The sequence below is a fragment of the Patella vulgata genome, chromosome 3, assembly GCF_932274485.2.
Source record: "Patella vulgata chromosome 3, xgPatVulg1.2, whole genome shotgun sequence".
Classification (NCBI taxonomy): domain Eukaryota; kingdom Metazoa; phylum Mollusca; class Gastropoda; family Patellidae; genus Patella; species Patella vulgata.
In genome coordinates, this window is record NC_065881.2 from 70,406,235 (window position 1) to 70,427,070 (window position 20,836).

The window sequence follows — 20,836 nt, forward strand, 5'->3', positions numbered from 1 at the left end:
AACACTGACTCACTTGTTTGACTTCAACCAAATTTGTACCATTATCTTGGCATTTAATTACTCGAGTGAAGTGAATCCAACACTAGTTTCACTCTGGTGCTAATCTCAGCTCATGGAAGTTTTCCTATTTCTTAACATGGGTCCCAATAGGTAAATACCTCTATCCCTTAGGGGTTAAAATTTTATCGAGGTCAAAAGCAAGATGTAAAGTATTTTCTAATTCTTATAAAATGTTGTCATTTTTTTCGTCTAATATCATTATTTAATATTAAAAATCCTTGAATATTTATACAAACACACAAAATCTGATGTTTGTTGGGGTCAATACTTTAGAAATAAGTCAATAAAATTAATGAAGCAGGATAAGTGGAAGCCATGTTTGAATTTGTTTATTTGAGGACAAAAGTTAGGGAAATAGTTACAGTAGTGTTACATTACGTCATAACTATTTACTCCAACACTACATTTGGCCTCACCCATTGTCCTTTAATGTACAATTTGGGATAGTTTTCTTCAGATGTAATGAGAGGGGTTTGAGCCAAACGTTTGATAGATAAATTAGTTTGAGTTTGTGTTTAGTCTAAATACATCATTAAATGACACAGTCTGCATTAGGCATGACAGTTTTTAAACCCAAATTTGCATTGAAAATAGTTTGATCTAATAAAAGGTAACAAATGTCTTGTCAATTGTATTCAATGAAATGGAACCTAACGGTGTCGTCCGACATGGTGCATAAAATTTAGTTGTTGTCAGTGTGCAAATCATAATAAAGAGAAGACGTCACATTAAGGAACAATAATAGTATTATACGCTCCTGTGTATATTTTTATTTTTAGATTTTGAAAGCACCGCAGTTGCATTATGTCGCCTGGAGTTGTTTTGGAAAATACAAGGGCATAATCGTTACCCCCATTTACGGTGATTTACATAAACAGTCCATATTGATCGGCAGTCGTAACTTTACGCCTGCATAGTCCACTGTTACTGTTTTTTTGTTATTATTTTGTCGTTTGTGAATCTGCCATTACTAATTGTCTTGTAGAATATGTTTGTAGAATAGCGTCCGAAACCTTAGAGACAAGACTTGTGTACTGATTTTAAAATGCCCACCGTGTCTTAAATATTGGATATTCGGATCCCATATTTTCACCACAAGATAACAATGTTTGAAATGGACCAATATTAGCGAGAACAGTAGTGACCCTAGGGTAATGTCATGTATGCTTAGATCTTAAAAAAATATAAAATGTTGCTTCTATTATTACCAATAGATAACACAATTCCATACCAGCTACAAGGTATATATACTAATTCGTATTGATTTATATGAACAATTGCAGACGGAGAAGCCAGGGCGTGGTTCTTTGGCTATCATCTATTTAGACATGCACTATCCATAGATCACATATTTATATTATTTGTTTGTTATTAGCTGCCATACTTGAATTCTGTAGAACAACATTTCAAACAGGTAATATTTTATAATTATATCTGTGCATATATCCAAATCAATTGTTATGATAATATTATTATTTTAGCAGTATTGCACAGTTAGAAAAGCAATAAATTATAATTAAGTATTTGCAATATATTATATCTAGTATATCCAAATGTATTGTTGTATATAAATTCGCCCTCCTATATAAAATAAATTATCACAAATTACGAATTATTATTTTAGCAATAGAAAGGCAATAAATTTTAATCATGTAATTTATTGAATATAATTAGTTATGGTATAAGAGTAATCGTTAATATCTATCGTAATACATAATTATAAACTTACATTATCATTTAATAATACTTCAATATCACGAGTATTTTATTCTTCATGGATTTTTCATGGGCATCTGTTCCCACATCCTACTAATTAACTTACGCCATTTTCTCGAGAATCATTAACTCGAATCGCGGCCCAGATCGAGAAGAATGCGAATTTGTCTTGGAATGCGAACAGGGGTTGGATCTCTGACGACTTTCAGGGCTCGTATTACTTTTCTGCCCCTACACGCGGGCGAATACTCAATGTTGTTTCCTTAGAGGTATTTTAGGTGTACACTAAAATATACACTGGACCTCGGTTTATTTTTTCCATGCGAACGATAAGACCGTGCCTAGCCCTCCATACGTTATCACTGCCAAGGAGAAACCGCGTCGGAAAAATTAGAAGAACTTGCCCTTTTCAAGAGATGAAAATAAGAAAAACATCATGTGTAGCTTGATACAGCTTTTTATTTAACAAATGAAATTCTCTCGTTCACTGAAACATGAACAACAGATGACTATATCAACAGATATATACATCAAATTATCAACTTTTAACATATTTATAGCATGTATTAGATTAAATTAAATATAAGAATATATGGATAGTTCAGATAGTTTGACTACTTACAAGCTTTGGCACCATTAAATAAGACGCTCCCAGGAAAGTTGAAAAATGTAGTGATAATTACAGATCGTTAAAAACAGATCCTCCTATAAATAAGTTAAAACTTAATCTCGAAGTGTTAACGCTCGTGTATGTGTGCGTTTGTGAAAAAATGAAATGAAATGAAATGGGGTTTAACGTCCTACTGTTCTGCTCCTATGCTGGACTAATGAAGACGGGCATACGCCATACAGTGTGCTATGAGGGAAATTTTGCCCGGGCAGCGGCACTATTGCCTACTCTTATATCGAATTCCAACTGCCAAGGGATCTTTTACGTGCATTCCAATGTATACACGGGACCTCGGTTTTTCGTCTCATCCGAAGGACTAGACAGCCGTCCTTTTCAGGCCCTCCTTCCTGCATCACTGACAAGGGGAAACCACGCTGGAAAATCTGGATGAACTTTCTCAGCCAATGCAGGGATCAAACACCCGACCTCCAGGCTAGCGAGCCAGCGTCTTACTCACTTAGCCACGTGACCCCCCGTTTGTGAAAAACACTCACATTCAAGTAGTAACGCGTCTCACGTGATATACACATTTTAATGTTAAGTAGACTCTATCAAACACACATTTAAATGTAGCACATACATGGAAACGAATCAACCTATAGTTGAAATAATCCATGTATATTAAATTCTTTATTCCGTCGACAATCAGAGAATGGAACTCACTGAACCTATATTAAACTTGCTCATTATTTCTGTCCAGCTTGATTAAAACGACCATAATACTCCACATTGTCAGATAGTTGAGATTAGGCTGCGGCGATTTAAATGGAGACAATGTTCTGTATGTACACTAATTACACTTATTTATGTAAATATTGGAGAGGGGTCAACATAGGCCTAGCCTTTTCCTCAAATGAAATAAAATATTGTTTATAAAAAGAAACCACATTTTATGTTGTCACAATGACGTATATTATCACCCTACAGTTATCACCATAAAATGGCATATGTTATACACGATGCAATATGTTATCACCAGAATAATAGGACGTAAAACCCCATTTCATTTATCACCACTAAATGCCATATGTTATCACCATAAAATGACATATATACACACAGTAAACTATGCTGTCACCATACAGTAGAATATGTTATCACCATAAAACGAGATCATGTTATCACTATAAAATGACAAAACATTATTATGTTATCACCATGAAATGACATATAACTAGAACAGTTAGAAGGATAACTGGCGACTGAATAAACTATGCGCCTGTACATATTCATTTAAATTTAGAACGTAAAAGACAAGAAATGATCTTGGAATTCTGATTCGTCTTAAACTCTGTATTTAACATTATTTTAGCATGCTTAGGTATTCTGTGTGGTATGAGGGAATTTTGCTACGTTAAAATCTTATTTTAATTCTAAATGTCGGATGATAATGTCAATAATGTGCGCGGGGACCTCAGTGCTTCATCACAAGCAAATAATTAGATACTTTCTGTGTCCTGTACAACCAGGCTGGAAGTGCCCGAGAACCTCTATTGTCTAACACCGGGATCTTTACCGGGATCACTTGGTTACTAAGCCAGTGCCATACCAATGGGACCACCGGACTTCCTTGTAGTTTTTTCCAGATAAATATTGATTTTAAACTTAATTATGTTATTTCAAAATAATAAATATTATAAATATAATTAATTTTCAGTGACAAATCAAGTAATATTGCTGTTTTATGTCTAAATCTGCAATAACAGATCAAGTAATATTCTTGTTTTATGTCTAAATCTGTAGCTTTTAATTCAATTAAAATACTTTTCTTATCGTAAATTCGCACGCGCAATTCCATTTAAAAAGCAACTCTTTAAGACAGTCCGTTTCTGTCAGTAAGATATGATTAGATGATATCTGAGTTAAAGCATCCGTGTTTGCGTTATAGCTTTCTATGGAACACTATATGAGCATTAGAAAAATTTAAAAAAAATGAAATTGAACTTAATGTCTTACTTTTTTTGCATCAACCGGGATAACGAAGGTGGGCATTCACAGTGCAGTGTGTTGTGAAGGAAATATTATATGGGCAGTGGTGCTTTGACCTACTCTTATATCCATTTGAAAATATCAACGGATCTTTAACATTCTGTCAGTGGCTTACACGGGATCATTTACAAGGACAAAGGACTGTAAAATCCTGGAGCTGGACATGTGTGTGTGCGTGAAAGAGAGAGGGGAGAGAGCGAGAGAGAGAGAGAGAGAGATAGAGAGACCTCCGCCTAACATAAAATATTTCATTTCGAGACTAACGTATGGTTCAATTTTAATTCAGCAATTAGCTTGTACGTAAAGGTCATTAGAGTGGGGAAAATTGGAGGGCCCCGGGGAAACCTTCGAGGTTGGACTGACGACCCTACTACTTTTCACGTAAGATCGGCGACTCGAAACCACGCCATCGGTTAATGCAACTAACAATGTAGTCTCGATCATGAGACAATATGACCGCGATATATCTATGTGGATCAAGACTAACATGCGTAATGACTGGACTATGAAAAATAAATAAGTTTTTTATTTGAATTCCATAGATTTTGTTTTGTTCTTCAAAATGTGGTGGTGAATTGTTCCGGACACAGGCGGACATTGTGTTATCGCCTCTTTTAGCTACCATACATATCAAACTATTTTTAGAAAATGGAGGTCGGATGAACTTAATTACATAGATATTAAAATTGTTATCAAAACTGTGTTAAACCTGCGAGTTGTGAAGATGTACAGAGCAGCTACTATACAGTTAAAAGCTTTTAAATTTCTGAAAAAAACAAGTAAAGATAAAATAGTGAAAGATGAGAATGTAAGTAGGGATGCTTGTTTATAATGCTCATAATATATACACACTATATGGGTTATTAAGAAAAAGCATGTGCATGTATTGAATGTTTATTTCATATTAATTAGACGAGAAATGAGTTTATATTTCCTACAGTGTAGACTTATAAATAGACCGAACAGGAACATCAACTTACACATATTTAATTTCATTTACAAAGTACATTAAAGTTTTCTATCTCCCACTTACCAATAGATCTTGTAGGAGTTCTACATGTGGACGCATCTGACCTTCCTGGCCGGGTCTATGCTGTCCGCTTTTGATGCAAAACGTCTCCTGATACCGCAAGTTTTATCCGACTTGACTTAAATATATTCAATCTTGGTGCACACCAGACCACAGCGTGTGAAATATGTACGACGTTTGGTGTAGGCCTTCACCGGACCTTCCGTTCCGTAATTATACCACCTTTTCAGAAACCTTGTGAACTCGATAAAGGCTATATTGTTGAACATACATGTATTATTTACAAACTTGGTTTGAAGTCATTGGAGTCATGAACGGACTAACCCTATCAACAATCAGCGTTCTGTGCCCTTTGGTTATCGAGTTATGTAAAAAAAGGTCTTGAAGTTAAAATCTTGAGATAAAATGAATTACCAACATTATTAGGGTGTTAGTTGTATTCCCCGTTTTCATTGCCCCAGTCGATGCAGAACAGTAGGACGTTAAACCCCATTTCATTTCGTTAGTGGTATTTGTACAACTTTCATACAGACTATAGATTAGAAATCAAAAGTAGACTTTCCACCGACGGAAATGGTTACTTCCGATCGTGTTTATATTAATTACTTGAAATAATGAAACGGAAATACATCTCGTGATATTTAATAATAATATAATAATAACTTACATAATTTAAATAGATTGAAAAATTAGAAAAAGACCTTTGTGTTTCTATGTAAAACAATCCGTTCTTCGTATTGTTTATTGCTTGTTGTCAAGAATTTCCGTGTGTATATTCATAGTTTTAGAGTGTGATGCGATTTTTGTAAATTGAATTTTAAATAATTATCTTATCCCTTTAGGTCTGCAGTTGGGCATATTCGTTTTGCATTGGATATCTTTGGTAACAACAAATAAAGTCTACAAAGACAATGCCGGTAGTGAATTAAAATTCTATATTGCGTAAATATTGAGAAAAAAAATCGAGAGAATTTTGCCCGGGCAGCGGCACTATGGCTTGTTCTTATATCGAATTCCAACCGCCAAGGGATATTTTACGTGCCCCCCCCCCCCATGTGTACATGGGGCCTCGGTTTTCGTCCCATCCGAACGACTAGACAGCTGTTCTTGTCATGAAATGGATGATCGAGACTATGTTTTTATCGTACAGACTTTAGTAATGATGATCGAGGCTAGGCCGAAATTTCACTCGCTTAATTCTCGGTTCATAGTGGATCAATTTGACTGAAATTGTCAGCAAATTTCCTTTACATTATCTACTTTTTAACTATTATGGCGAGAAATACCAGCTCTTTAACTAATCTCCCATAATGTATCCTTAAATTAAAAGATTTTTAATAATTATGCATACTGGGAAAGATAACTCTAATTGACTTTTAGCCAAACAGAGACATATATTTGAGACCTCTGATATTCGATCTGGCGGCTAACGTTTTATAATGGCAAAATATGAATCCGATATTTCATTAAGCTTATCACGACATCGAGTTCTAATGTGAATCATTATATGTATTCTGACGTTCTATGTAACTTATACTATTCCCATATATTGAAATAGTTCTAGCTATACGTATATAGGGATACCTGATACACAAGTTTTCTCACATCTCTGTTAAAGTAACTATTTCTCTCACTATTTGTAAAGTTTCGGCTATTTCAGTACATTTCCGTAATAAGAAACAACATTGCGTAATGTTATCTTATACAAAATCACCAATGACACAATTTGGGAAAGAAATAAAATATGTATAAAAATGACGTGCTGCTGTCCTGGGTACTCGGGACTACTATTTCTAAAGATGACATTTTCTTGCTTATCCGACTTAAAATACCCTCTTGCTTATCCGTCTAAACATTATCTCCTGATAAAATATGAATATATATTTCCGTTTGTTCCGGAAATGTGTCTCTGGGCAGATGAATGTATATATTGGTATTATCTTCTTGTTTTGTCTTTATATTATTCTGAAGCTCTTCTAACTTAACTGTTCATTACAATAGTTTTTTTGGATATTTTACATATTTCACTTTCCCTCGGATACATGGCAAAATTATTCCACTCATGTTTTCTAGTGTTGTGCTCACTTTAAGAGGAAACTGATACTTCATTTATGGACGTTTAATTGGCCGTAAGTTTAAAATTTTCTTTATTTTTAAGGCGTCGCTAAGACTATTATGCAGACATGTATTTGTCACGTTTATATTACTTGCTTTATATGTATATTTTCTTTGGCTAAATACATATTTGTTCAATTGAACATCAAAAACAAACTGCACAAATTTCATCTATCGGTTCCACTCTAAATGTAAACATGGAATTTTTGATATTTTTACATGTCTGGGGATATCCAAGAATATTTACAATGTGTGCGGATATTGAACGACAAAAAGATGCACCTCATCTGCTAGACGGTTAATGCTTTCTGATATATAGCTAATATATGTTGTTTATAGGTTTGGTAGAGATAGGTGGGGTAGTAAGTTTAAGTCTAATACATGGGTTCCCACAACTTATTTTGAGGGACCCCATAGCCGCCACGGGGCGTGGGTGATGCCCCCCCCCCCCTCCCATGAATTTTTTTTTAAAAAATTGACTGTCGGAAACGCCTTTGCGAACATTTCAGAGGAAGAAACTGCACAAAGGCATTTCCCCTTTATCTAAAGATATTACTTCACAATCGAATTCACAATCAGACATTGTAACTCAAAATCAGTCGCGACACCATGGCAACTGGGCGACCCTGGGTCAATGATATGATATGAACTATTAAATATCCAGAATAGAAGTGATCTATATACATATATACATACACACAAACATACAATTATAAATGAAATAGTAACATATATAATACACAATATATTATATTATATTCAACAATTACATAGTATTGACTAATTGTATCTTAGGGATTAAGTAGTTATAGGCTAGCTAATTGCTAATCATGTGGGGTCTGGTCTGATCATGACCGTTATAACAATATTTTTACACGCCCACATTTTCATGGGGACGTATATTGTCGTCGCCCCTCAGGGGCGGATCCAGGAATTTTTGCAGGAGGGTGTTCCCCCCCCCCCCGCATGGTCTATATCGTCATTTTGGCGTATATACATACACATTGAGCTTATAAACAGAGAAATTCAACACCTCGTTTGACGTCAATTTTTATTATGAATTAATACAATGATATTGTGATTCAATTTCATGGATGCAAAGCATTAATTGTGATATCACATAATGTCTATATCATTATCTCGTGCTTTGGGTGCCCATCCTGTCCCACCTCTGACGCTAACGGATAAAGCACACGGCCGATAAACTTTTCTCATAAAAAGTGTTGATTTACAAAAAAAACAATGTAGCTGAGCGGGGGGAGGGGGTCGATCCCCCCAAACCTCCCCTCTGGATCCGCCCCTGCCCCTCTCCGCCCGGACGTCCGTCCGTCCACAATTGTTTGTGGACACTCTACAGGTCGCAATTGTTATCCTATTTCAACGAAAATTGAAATATAGGTTTATCCCCCCAAGATCTCGGTTTTTTTCGATATTGGCATGTATCGGACCGTAACTTCATGGATTATGGCCCCATGATTTTTATGTAAAATCGCGTTTTTAGCTTGTGGTCCCTCTAGAGGTTACAATTAATATCCGATTTAAAAAAAACGTGTGAATATATCACCGTTACATCATAATGACGGTTGAATTATGTCCCCTGATTGTACGAAAAATCGCTTTTTGAGCTTGTGGTCCCTCAAGAGGTCACAATTATTATCTGACTTAAAAAAAATCGTGCGAATATGTCACTGTTACACTGTATTGTTGGCTGAGTTCGAATTTCATGAAAATGGGACCAAAACTGCCAGAAACACGGCCGCTCGTCTACGCAAATAGTGTAAACTTCTGGTATATCAAGGTTGTGGACCCTCTAGAGCTCTCAATTTTGATTCGATTTTGATGAAACTTGAAGTGCATGTTTATAACCAAAAGATCTTGGTTGATGTCAATATTTGCGCATATCAGATCGTAACTGTTTTTAGCTTGTGGTGCCTCTAGAGGTCACAATTATTATCTGATTTACAAACACGTTCATGTGTATCACCGTTACACCGTAATGTTGGTTGAGTTCGAATTTCGTGAAAATCGGACGAAAACTGCCAGATAAAATGACCGCCCCTCTACGCAAATAGTGTAAACATCTGGTATATCAAGGTTGTGTACCCTCTAGAGGTAACATGTTTGATCCGATTTTAATTTTACTTGAAATGCATGTTTATAACCCAAAGATCTTGGTTCCTGTCGATATTCGCACATATCTGATCGTACCTTCCTGAATTATGGCCCTTGATGTTACGAAAAATCGCTTTTTGTTTAGCTTGTTCTCTATCCATCTCTTGAAAAATGTGGGCGTATCCTGCCTGGCAGTCGCTGGTTCCCTTCCCTGAGTTATACGTTTATTGAAACTATAACTACCGTATACTTGGTTTTAACATGCGTTTTCATTTTTTTTGCTGTACTTCGGCATCGTGTGTATTTACAAGATGGCGTATTTGCCGATTATATTAATAAAATTATATATACGTAAGGAGGCTCTGAATTTCCGATTGTCGATCCTAACAATTTCGAAATATAATCACACTAAATTGATGGACAGAGGTGGTGACAATGTGATCACATAAACGTGTGTGTAAATTGAAAAAAGATCACCAAGTAGTCGCAATTTCCTCCTGTTTCGAAAAAATAAAAGTCACAACATTACTAAATGGGATTTCATGTTAAAGATTCATTATGTAAAATTTAGATAAAAGGTGCTGACATTTCTCGCTAGAAAAGAAATTTAAAAATAGACAATGAAAAGGAATATATTCAAAATTTCAGTCAAGTTAATTTCTTCTTTGCTGAGTTATGCATGTTTGAAGAGATAGCGTCCTCTCGAGTTCCTCTGCAGCCGTTGTTATGAGAATAAACAAAGTCTCAAGTCTCGATCATCCATTTTTAATTTAGATTATTAAATGGCGATCGTGTTGCAATCGGTTCAAATTCGCACCAAACCGATGAACTAGAGAGTTGCTTATGGGGTTGGCATGCGAATAAATGTCTAATTAATAATCTATGTAACAGATTGTTACCTAGGCAGATTTAGCGCTTACATTATGTCATGACGTACTGTCACAAATGATATATGAACTTATTTATAATGTATCTTTTGTCTCCATTAACTCCTTTCCCTGTTTTCGACTTTCTGCGAATCGAAGACACCGTAAAAAGCTCTTGCATAACGGATGAAAACAATAATTTGCATAAAATATTGTTCTGCTAGGTGATTTAGGTACATGTTTTGTTCCACCAAGTCATTATGCATTGCCATTATGTTGTTTGTTCTGTTGTGGCGATTGATTAGTCGCCCCAATAGTGGCCTAAATAATTCCCACTTCGATTACAACGAATATTAACTGGACAAAATGCCTGCCTGGTTGTTCGTGTATACAGTCAGCGCCTTACTCACTTTGTCACCATGGGTCCCACCCAACAGCCAGGTGGGTGTCAGAACAAGGATAAATAAGTGTAACGCGGTCGCGGGTGTATGCACATAATTTTGGTGGAATTAACTCAGCAGAATATAATGACAATTCTCAACTCTTATCTAAAGTTTTACGTATCCACACGGGACCTCGACTTTTTCGAATAACTAGACTCTCTGTTCTGCACTACTGACAAGGGAAAACCACACAAAACCCAAAGAAATGTCTCGACCAACACCATTATCGAACTCGTGACCTCTTAACTCACTGAATCACCATAGGCACCGAAAACCAGGTGAATGTTTGATGGTAAATTTTCAAAATCTAAACTGAAGAAGTATTTGACATTTAATGCTGAGAAAATATAAATCCTTATTTTGCCGTCACAATAGCCAAATGCTAGAGAACATTTTGGACACTTCAGATTAAGGTCAGACTTGCACGAACTGGGCATAAGTATGAAATTGCCATTCCTGTAATGAACTAATGCGCATATAGACATCACTGATTGATCCCATTAGTGCGATAGCCATTTACAATAATAGCCTTCCACGATTGTGCTTATAGGTTTATGTGGATACACACCCTTGTCTGGCAGTAATATTCTATACCACGCATTTGTTTTGAAAGCATCTTCAGTGTTATACACAGGATAAGAGGGGGAAGTAGATTTACAGTACCAAAAACTTATTCAAGCGACCTTTGTTCTTATCGCGTACAATAAAACTGTCACAACGATCTCCCGCTTTGCATCGATAATAGCATGTGATCCACGGAGCTTCGAACCACCCAGCACCAGTATATTTATGGTTTTCAAACATCCATGTCGAACTAAAGAGTGCAATAAATATATAAGCTTTTCAGATCACTAGAATCGATACTTTGATGTTGGTTATTTCCCACACGAAAATTAAAGACGGCTTGCCAATTTAAATTGGCCGGCAGTAGTTGGGCATTTACATTCGAAATAATTTCGCGTTTTAGTATAAGCTGAGCTTTTGAAAATGGGGTACGTTGGGGTTACAGATTTTTATATAAAGAACCTGCACTGATTATAAATGGTATTTACGACCACGTTTATGCTATATACAGGTGACAAGTCTATCGAATACAGTTACTGGTTATTACGGAGCAACGTTTAGACTAGGCTTCTCTAGTCTTTATCAAGTAATATGCTGATTAAAGGAACATGATTAAATGATAAAACAATATGCCATTGGATATGAAGATCGCGACTGTCACGACATGTTATAAAAATAAATGACGTATTGCACTGTAAATATTGATGGAGTATAATAGGTATTCATACTATAAGTATTGTTATATTGAACGTCCGTGTCATCTTGTAATTAGAGGATTGATTCCACATTAATTATTGTCTCGACCAACGCCCAAACAGAGCTGCGTATTTCCCACATTGTGTAATTCCAGCAACCTAAAAGCATACTGGGGAAAAGGTAATAAATTACAGTTTAAAAAGAACTAAAAGACAAATGCTGGATTAGAATGTTTTTATTTTTTCCATCAACTGTTTATTCGTCATATCGCATCTTATTGGAATTACTATAGATGATTTCATGTAATGTTACTGCGAATTGTTCTCCTGTATCATTCGAGCAGAGGTATATGAGAGGTTACATCCAATAGATTTAGGACGCGTAACGAGGCTTACATCCAGACACATTATATACCAAATAGTTTCATAAAATGTTCTTTATTTTCTCTCTCTCTATTTAAAGTCTCTGTACGTAATTTGAAATGAAATGAAATAAAATGAAATGGGGTTTGACGTCCTACTGTTCTGCTCCGACCTAATGAAGACGGGCATACGCCATACAGTGTACTATGAGGGACATTTTGCCCGGACAGCGGCGCTACGGCCTACTCTTATATCGAATTCCATCTGTCAAGGATCTTTTACGTGCACGCCAATGTGTACACGGGACCTAGGTTTTTCGTCCCATCCGAACGACTAGACAGCTGTCCTTGTCAGGCCCACCATCCTGCATCGCTGACAAGGTGGAACCACGCCGGAAAATCTGGATGAACTTTTTCGGCCAATACAGGGATTGAACACCCGACCGCCAGGCTAGCGAGCCAACGTCTTACCCACTTGGGGGGTTGGATGGCCGAATGGTTAGCACGTGCGCGCTGTATCATAAGGCCTGTCATTGAGTCAACTGGCGTGGTTTCGAATCCCAGGTTGTACGTGAGAAGGAGTAGGGTCGCCTGTTCAACCTCGTGGGTTTTCTCCGGGTCCCCCGGGTACTCCGGTTTCCTTCCACAGCTAAAGAGCCCTATGCGCAAGCGAATTATTGAAATAAAATTAAACCATATGTTAGCCCCTAAATGACCAAGTTCGTGTCGAGTAGACATTAAACCCCATTTCTCCTCTCTCTCTCTCTCTCTCTCTTACCCACTTAGCCACCGTGATCCCCATACGTGATTTTAATTTTTTTAATGTATCAAATTTCTTAATCCACGTTACTATGGATTATTGAACATTTATCAGCGCTAGATAATCCCCGGTTCGGATTCAATCGAAATAAAAACAGACTCATTCATTAGATTCGAGAAACATAAAGATGGCGGTGGGCCTGTTTACATAGGTAGCAGCCTAGTTCAATGGAAATCAGTTCATCATATATGTGTAAATACTGAATGGAATTAAACCATTTACAATATCTCTCAAATCACGCTTGGGGACTTTACGGAATGAGAAGGTTAGAGGTAGAAGTTGTATACTTGTCTGAATGTGGTAGATCGTGTTGTCTTATCAAGTCATAATAATAATACTGTGAACTACTCGTATTCTGAAGTAATATGGAAGGTCAAACAGCTCTCTATTCAGTGTTCTTAATTATTAATTCGTAATTCATAGTCCTTAATTCTTATCTTAATTCTTGTCTTATATCGACATTTGCATACTAAAATTATCATTTGTATCTTATCAGATATTTGTCATATCAGATTTGTAAATTTTATCATCGTTTAATGTGATTTTATTTTGATATAACATTTTCTTTAGAAAATAAAAAGATTACATTTATGTTTCATTAGAAACATACAACGAAAAACAAATCCTGTACAACAAATTTCCAACTACAATCTCCAAACGGCTCTAGAAACCGATAAAACAGTAGCTGCGCTATACGGTTCTTTGATAAGATACATTCTTCTTTGTAATTTAAGGCTTGCATATAATTATTATACTCTTTATATACTCTTCCAAAAAGTAGGGGATATTCAGTAACAATACAAAACTACGTAAATAATGCACTGCTGTTTTTATTAGAGGTAACCAGTGTATGTTAATAGCAGGACAATTGCCTACACATGAACATAACAGTTCATATGGGCGGCCTATCTAACGCCCCATTTCACCCGCAAAGAGATACACCGTCAAAAGTGAAAATGGACGTTTTTGATTTTTGTCTTAATAATGAGTAATTGCTCCACCTATCCTCAGACATTCAGCAATTCGTCGTGGCATGCTCTTAAGCAACCGCCCAATCGCGATTTGGGGCAATCTGACCCACTCCTTTTGCAGTGCCACGGTCAATCCTTGCAGTGTTGTCCGTTTACGTCGACGAACACGTCTCCCGATCAAATTAAACGTAACACACTAAAGCAAAGATACGCTAAACAATAAATCTTATGCAAGAACCGATAGGAAAGCATACATGGATAGATAAACCAGCACGCGGCAGTTTTCATCAACCCTTCCTTGAAGTGTCAAATTTGACAATGAACCCCTCCCACGTGTATGGCGCTATTGCGTGTCGCATGTGCAGCTCAGTGGTTCTGTTGGGGCGATAAGTTCTTCATCTGTGAACATACTGTCGAAGCATGTCACATGTCCATGACTATTTATCATATCGCAACCTGCATAGGTAGTTGCATTTCAATATCACCTACTTTTCCTGAAGAGTATATAATTATAATTTTAAACAGTGTACTTATAATTTGTAAATTGTAAACGAGTTATACTCAAATCGTTTCAGGATGATAGAAAGACGTGTAATCGACATTGTTTTAATAACTGTTGCATTGGTAAATATTTTCTTTCCTGTGAAACCTGAGTACCCACGCTAAACCCACGAGGTTGAGAAAGTGCCCCTATCTCCAAGCCCCATATGCTCACCAGGGATCTAAACTGATTTCGTAGGGGAGACGAATTCATATAAGATCCGTTTTTTCAGATCTTTGATAATATACATTCTTCCTTGTAATTCAAAGCTTTATATAATTAACAATTATAAGAATTATCAAACTATGTATACACTGTTAAAATTATATGTATATTTACAGTTATAAATATAGTAAAAATACAGTACATGATTTGTCAAATCACATGGTTTGTTAACTTACATTTAAAACGATGTCGATGCATAAGAATACAAGGCTTATGTAAAATTACATCAAGTTTAATGTACTAATACAACCATATGTCAGTTTACATCACGTAAGCTGTATATTAACAGAAATGCCGCTGGAAATATTATTTTTACAGAAAATTGTAAATTGTTATCTCCCGTTTGATCACATTTGAATATTATACAAAATATTTACTGTTCTGTCAGTCAGTTTAGTCCATTTGAGAGAAATAGGTTATTCAAAATCTGAATGCACCGAACTTGCTTATAAAGACAGGCATGTGCCATACATTGAGTTGGGTGCGGCATTTTGCTTGGACTGTGTCATGCCACCTACTCTTTCCATTATAAGGAGCAGAACAATAGCACATTAAACCCCATTTCACTTACATTATCGAATGTTGTTTTACGCAAAACTGTCTGTGTTCGCCAGGATCTAACCTAGGACTAATTAGCCAAGCGGAGACAAACACATTCCTTTGAATAATGTTACCTTGGCAAATTACATAATATGTAATTCTACATCATTTATGAGATATTATTACATAAACTGTATCAAAATACCTATTATTTTTTTGTTTTAAATGTTATTGTACAAATTTATGTAAATTAACATCATGGTAATTTTACATATACTCCAATTACAGATATGTAATTTTACCTTGGATGTATAATAGCTAGAGGTAAATTTACATTACAGGCTGTGAAATAACATGCAATGTTAAAATACAGTTATAACGATGGCAATATTTCTGCCAGTTAAAACGAGGTAAAAATACATAAAATTTTTAACAGTGTACGTATAATATTTTTCTTTGTAATAGATCAATTCTTTACATGTATATAATTATAATTCTAAACGATGTACTGATAATTTTGTAAATTTCTCAGAGGATATTAATTTATATAAACCCCGGCTTGTTTTCAGATTTCGTAATTGAATGTTGTATTTTTTTTATATTAATATGTAAGCATTTAATGACTAAATAGTGTTAAGACAAAAAAGAAGTAAAGACCTGTAGGAAATATTTCTTCAGGTGGATGTTATCCAATGCAACGTGTATTAAAATAATATCGATATATGTCTTTCTATCCATCTGTACTATTTTGGTATAATATGCTGATGAAAATAACATGTCTTTCTATCCATCTGTAATATTTTGGTATAATATGCTGATGAAAATAACATAATCAAAGCACAAAAGTAAATAGTTACACTGTATGCACGGTTTTTAAAATTACCAATGTAACGATATACGTCTTTCTATTAATCTGAAACGATTTGAGCATAATTCATCGTTTACAATTTACAAAATTATAAGTATATTGTTTAAAATTATAAGTATTTATAATTATTATATAAGCTTTGAATCACAAGGAAAAATATATATTATCAAATAATCGTATAGCGCTGCTACTGTTTTATCGGTTGGTAGAACCCACCACTAGCGTCCTCTGTTGTCATAATGTTCAGGTTAGACGTGTATGTGGTTTGGCATTGGTTTTGTAAAATTGGTATTTAGAGACTTGTATTTGGAAATGTTTTGTTCGAGATTTGATGTTTCTGATGAAATGTTAATGTAATTTCTTGATTTTCTAAAAGAAATTTTATCATTATATTAAAATACAATTAAAATAAACAAAGATACAATTTACAAATCTGATATGACAAATGTCGGATTTTTTAAAACAAAAATTGATCTTAAGATGCAAATGTTAATTTTGGTATGCAAATGTCCAAATACGGCAACAAATGAAGAACTAAGAATTAAGGACTATGAATTAAGAACTAAGAATTAAGAACACTGAATAAAGAGCTATTTGGTCTCCCATACGATACTGGTAGAACACATGTATGTAATGCGAATTGGTTAAACAAAGAAAAATACTAATTATTGAACATTTGGACGGTTGGATTAACTTATCATGTTTTAATGGACATCACATATATTTAATTGATCAACTGCTATTAGTCATGGAAACGATTTTGATGTGTGTATTTGTTACAGTCAATGCCGCCTGTCATTTAGATTTAATCAAATCCGGGAAAACAATTTATTCGCCAGGAATATGACCAAATGCCTAGCGTATTGACAAAAGGGTAATTTAAAGCTGAACTCAGATTTCAAATCTATAGAAATAATTAAATAAAAAAAACAGCGGCTGCCAGGCAGGATACGCCCACATTTTGCAAGAGATGGATAGAAAACAAGCTAAAAACAAAAACAATTTTTTGAATAATCATGGGCAATAATCCAGATAATTATGGTCTGAAAGGGACTGAGATTTTTGGAATATAAAGATATATTTTAAGTTTCATCAAAATTGGATAAAAATTGTGACCTCTAGAAGGTCCATAACCTTTGAATTACATACATGTACTTATATACAATTTGCATACAAAGAGCGGCCATTTTTTCGGGCAGTTTCATTTCCATTTTCACGAAATTCCAATTCAACCTTCATTATGGGGGAATGGTGATCGAAACGGTTTTTAAAATCGGAAAAAAAACTGTGACCTCTAGAGAATCCACAAGCTAAAAAGGCGATTTTTCGACCAATCAGGGGCCATAATCCAGGAAGTTACGATCCCATATGCGCGAATATCGAAAGAAACCAAGGTCTTTTGGGTTATTAACATGCATTTCAAGTTTGATCAAAATCGGATCAAAATTGTGACCTCTTAGAGTGTCCACAAGCTAAAAACGCGATTTTTCGTACAATCAGGGGCCACAATCCATGAAGTTACGGCCAGATACATGCCAATAGGGAAAGTAACCGAGACCGTAGGGAGATAAACCTATATTTCAAGTTTCGTTGAAATCGGATAATCATTGTGACCTGTGGAGTGTCCACAAACAAATTGTGGGCGGACGGACGGACAAACAGGGGCGACGGCATAATACGTCCACATGAAAATGTGGGCGTATAAAAAGGTAACACGCTAAACGACCGCCATACTTGTTTTAAATTTGATGGCGAATGCTTAGGGGTAACAAAAACACAGGCTGGCCACGCCCACATCCAGTGTATTCCGTGTCAAGCAAACTGTCCACATTCGGTTAGCCAGTCAACTACCAATTACCTCCTGACTGATCGAAGTTCTTCCACTATCACTACTATCAGCTAACTAAAAAATATTATTGCTATATAAGTAGTCTTTAAACTACAAATGAGGCAAATTTCGTCACATAGCATACGTAACCATTGTAATAAAAATTGTTCCATTGCAAATATTTTATAATATTTATGTACATGCAATCAAAATGTTTTTGTTTTTTTTATATATAAATATGGCAAACAAGGCTTCCTTACATTTTCTCTACTGTAGGTGGCAGTGTTATCCTTTATCTTAACTCATATAGCTTATTATTATTTATCTGTTGTCTTTTGTTTTGTTCGTTAGTTGTTTTTGTTTATAGAGCAAAAAACACAAAAATGTTGTTGTACATTTAATTATCATTTCCATACAATGTGGCAATTGGAAATGCAAACAACACATTTAGCTCAAAGTTATGTAATCTGTAATAAATATAGTGATGAGGTAATTGGTTAGTAAAGAATAAAAATATGACAATACTATACAATAAATGTAAAACTATTAGTTGAAATGTGTAGTTCTCAGAATGTTTTAAATTTTTAATAAATCTAATATAACACTGCATACTTTTTAAATATAAAAATGGATATATTAATACGGCACTGAAATGATGGATATATTTGTGGATACCGACCAAATAGCTTCTTGAAACCTGTCATAATTTGAACAATGGTTTATAATGAAATTGAATGGTTAATATTCCAGATACAATCATTAAATTAACAATCCAAGTTTGAAAGTGAATTCTAGAATTATATATTTTGTATGAGAGACTTGATAACCGAGTCGATAGATTACATTGTAACATATACAGAGACATGGTAGTTGAGACATCCGTAGATAGCCATGACAATAAAAGTTTAAATTTCCTAGAAAATGTACCTCGACCGTTCAGATCGTTATATACAGGAAATGAATAAAGTTTTCTAAAAGTCTCCTACGTAACATTAACCGTTTGATTTACTAAAATACGTCTGCCATGGTTGCTTTAAGTAAATAATGATCAAAGGGCGGTATCATTGTTTTAAAAGAACAGCCTGACAGGGTCTATACTTCAGATAGTAGTTAATGAATTTTGATATGTATCTCTACATCGCTACACTTTGATGTAAAGAACCTTGTCATTAGAATATTACAAAACAAAACCTGATCAATGGTGTAATCAGGAAAATTAGACGTCGGCGTTATCTTTACTAAGTTGGTGTCAATGTTCTCGACAAAACATCGCCGATAAAAAAAATCCGTATAGAGGACTCCATAACCCAGATGAATTATGAGAGTGGTTATTTACCACACGTGGTAAGCAAGAATTTCAGTATAGACTTACGGAATTAGCAACCGATTTCAATAAAACCTAAAGAATATGATGACACTGATAGAATTTCGGAGTGGGTAAAATTTCGGCCATTTGGATTTATTGGTTTCGAAGATATTGGGTTACAACACATTTCATGTGAGAAGGATACAGACTGTAATTATCCACCGATTTCATTGACATGAGCAGAGTGGGATCAGTGTGGTAACCTGATACCTCCGAAACATTAAACCAGAAGTGGTCGACCATCCAAATATTGTTAATATTATCCCACTCTGTTAATTTTATTGCAATCGGGGAATAATTGCAGTCTGTAGACTTGTCACATGAAATGTGTGGTAACCTGATATCTCCGTAACCGATAACCGGAAGTGGTCGAAACTTTGTCTACATCTCGAGATGGTTAGTTTATATTTATCCCACTCTAATAATTTCATTGAAATCGGTGGATAATTACAGGTTGTATATAGCCTTTAGAATCTCCGCATTGTCATTAAGGGGCTGAGCAATGTGCATCAGAAAACAGTTATCCTCAACAGCGCATGACTGTTCCTTAATCAGTAATGTCAAGCCAATATAATTTTTTAGTTGTTAGGGACCTTGATCAATGAAATGAAATGAAATTGGTTTTAACGTCCTACTGATCTGCTATGGCTTGGCGGGCATGTGCCATGAGGGCAATTTAACCCGGACAATTGCGCTATAGCCTACTCTTATATCGAATTCCAACTGCCAAGGGATCTTTTACGTGGACGCCAATGTGTACACGGGACCTCCTCCCATCCAAACGACTATACGTTGTCCCTTGCCAGACCCTTGGTCTTGCACCACTGACAAGGAGGAACCACGCCGGAAAATCCCGACGTCCCCAGCTTGATTACTAAATATTCCACTTAATTCTTGTGTTAAAATTTCAAAACTTAAATATTTTGAATTAAAAGCGTTTTATAAGAGAAACTAAGTACTTTTATCTTTAAACTGTTTTTTCTCGAAGAAATTGTGGGCGCAAATTAAAATGGGTGTGGCTTAATAATACTGATATGTATGTATTTACAATAACA

The 20,836-nt window shown here is 35.3% G+C and overlaps 1 protein-coding gene across 3 annotated transcripts in view; it reads left to right on the forward strand.

The window, feature by feature from the left end:
- Positions 1–5,116: 5,116 nt before the first annotated feature.
- LOC126815338 (short transient receptor potential channel 7) overlaps positions 5,117–20,836 on the forward strand; it is a 74,452-nt gene continuing 58,732 nt past the window's right edge. The window contains exon 1 of one of the 3 annotated variants that reach the window (XM_050540920.2): positions 5,117–5,243. In XM_050540920.2, coding sequence (XP_050396877.2) covers positions 5,160–5,243 — 84 coding nt within the window. In that variant the 5' untranslated portion in view covers positions 5,117–5,159. Of the gene's footprint in view, positions 5,244–7,451; positions 7,595–20,836 lie in introns of those variants that run through there. The other 2 variants (XM_050540922.2, XM_050540921.2) reach the window with 2 other exon arrangements.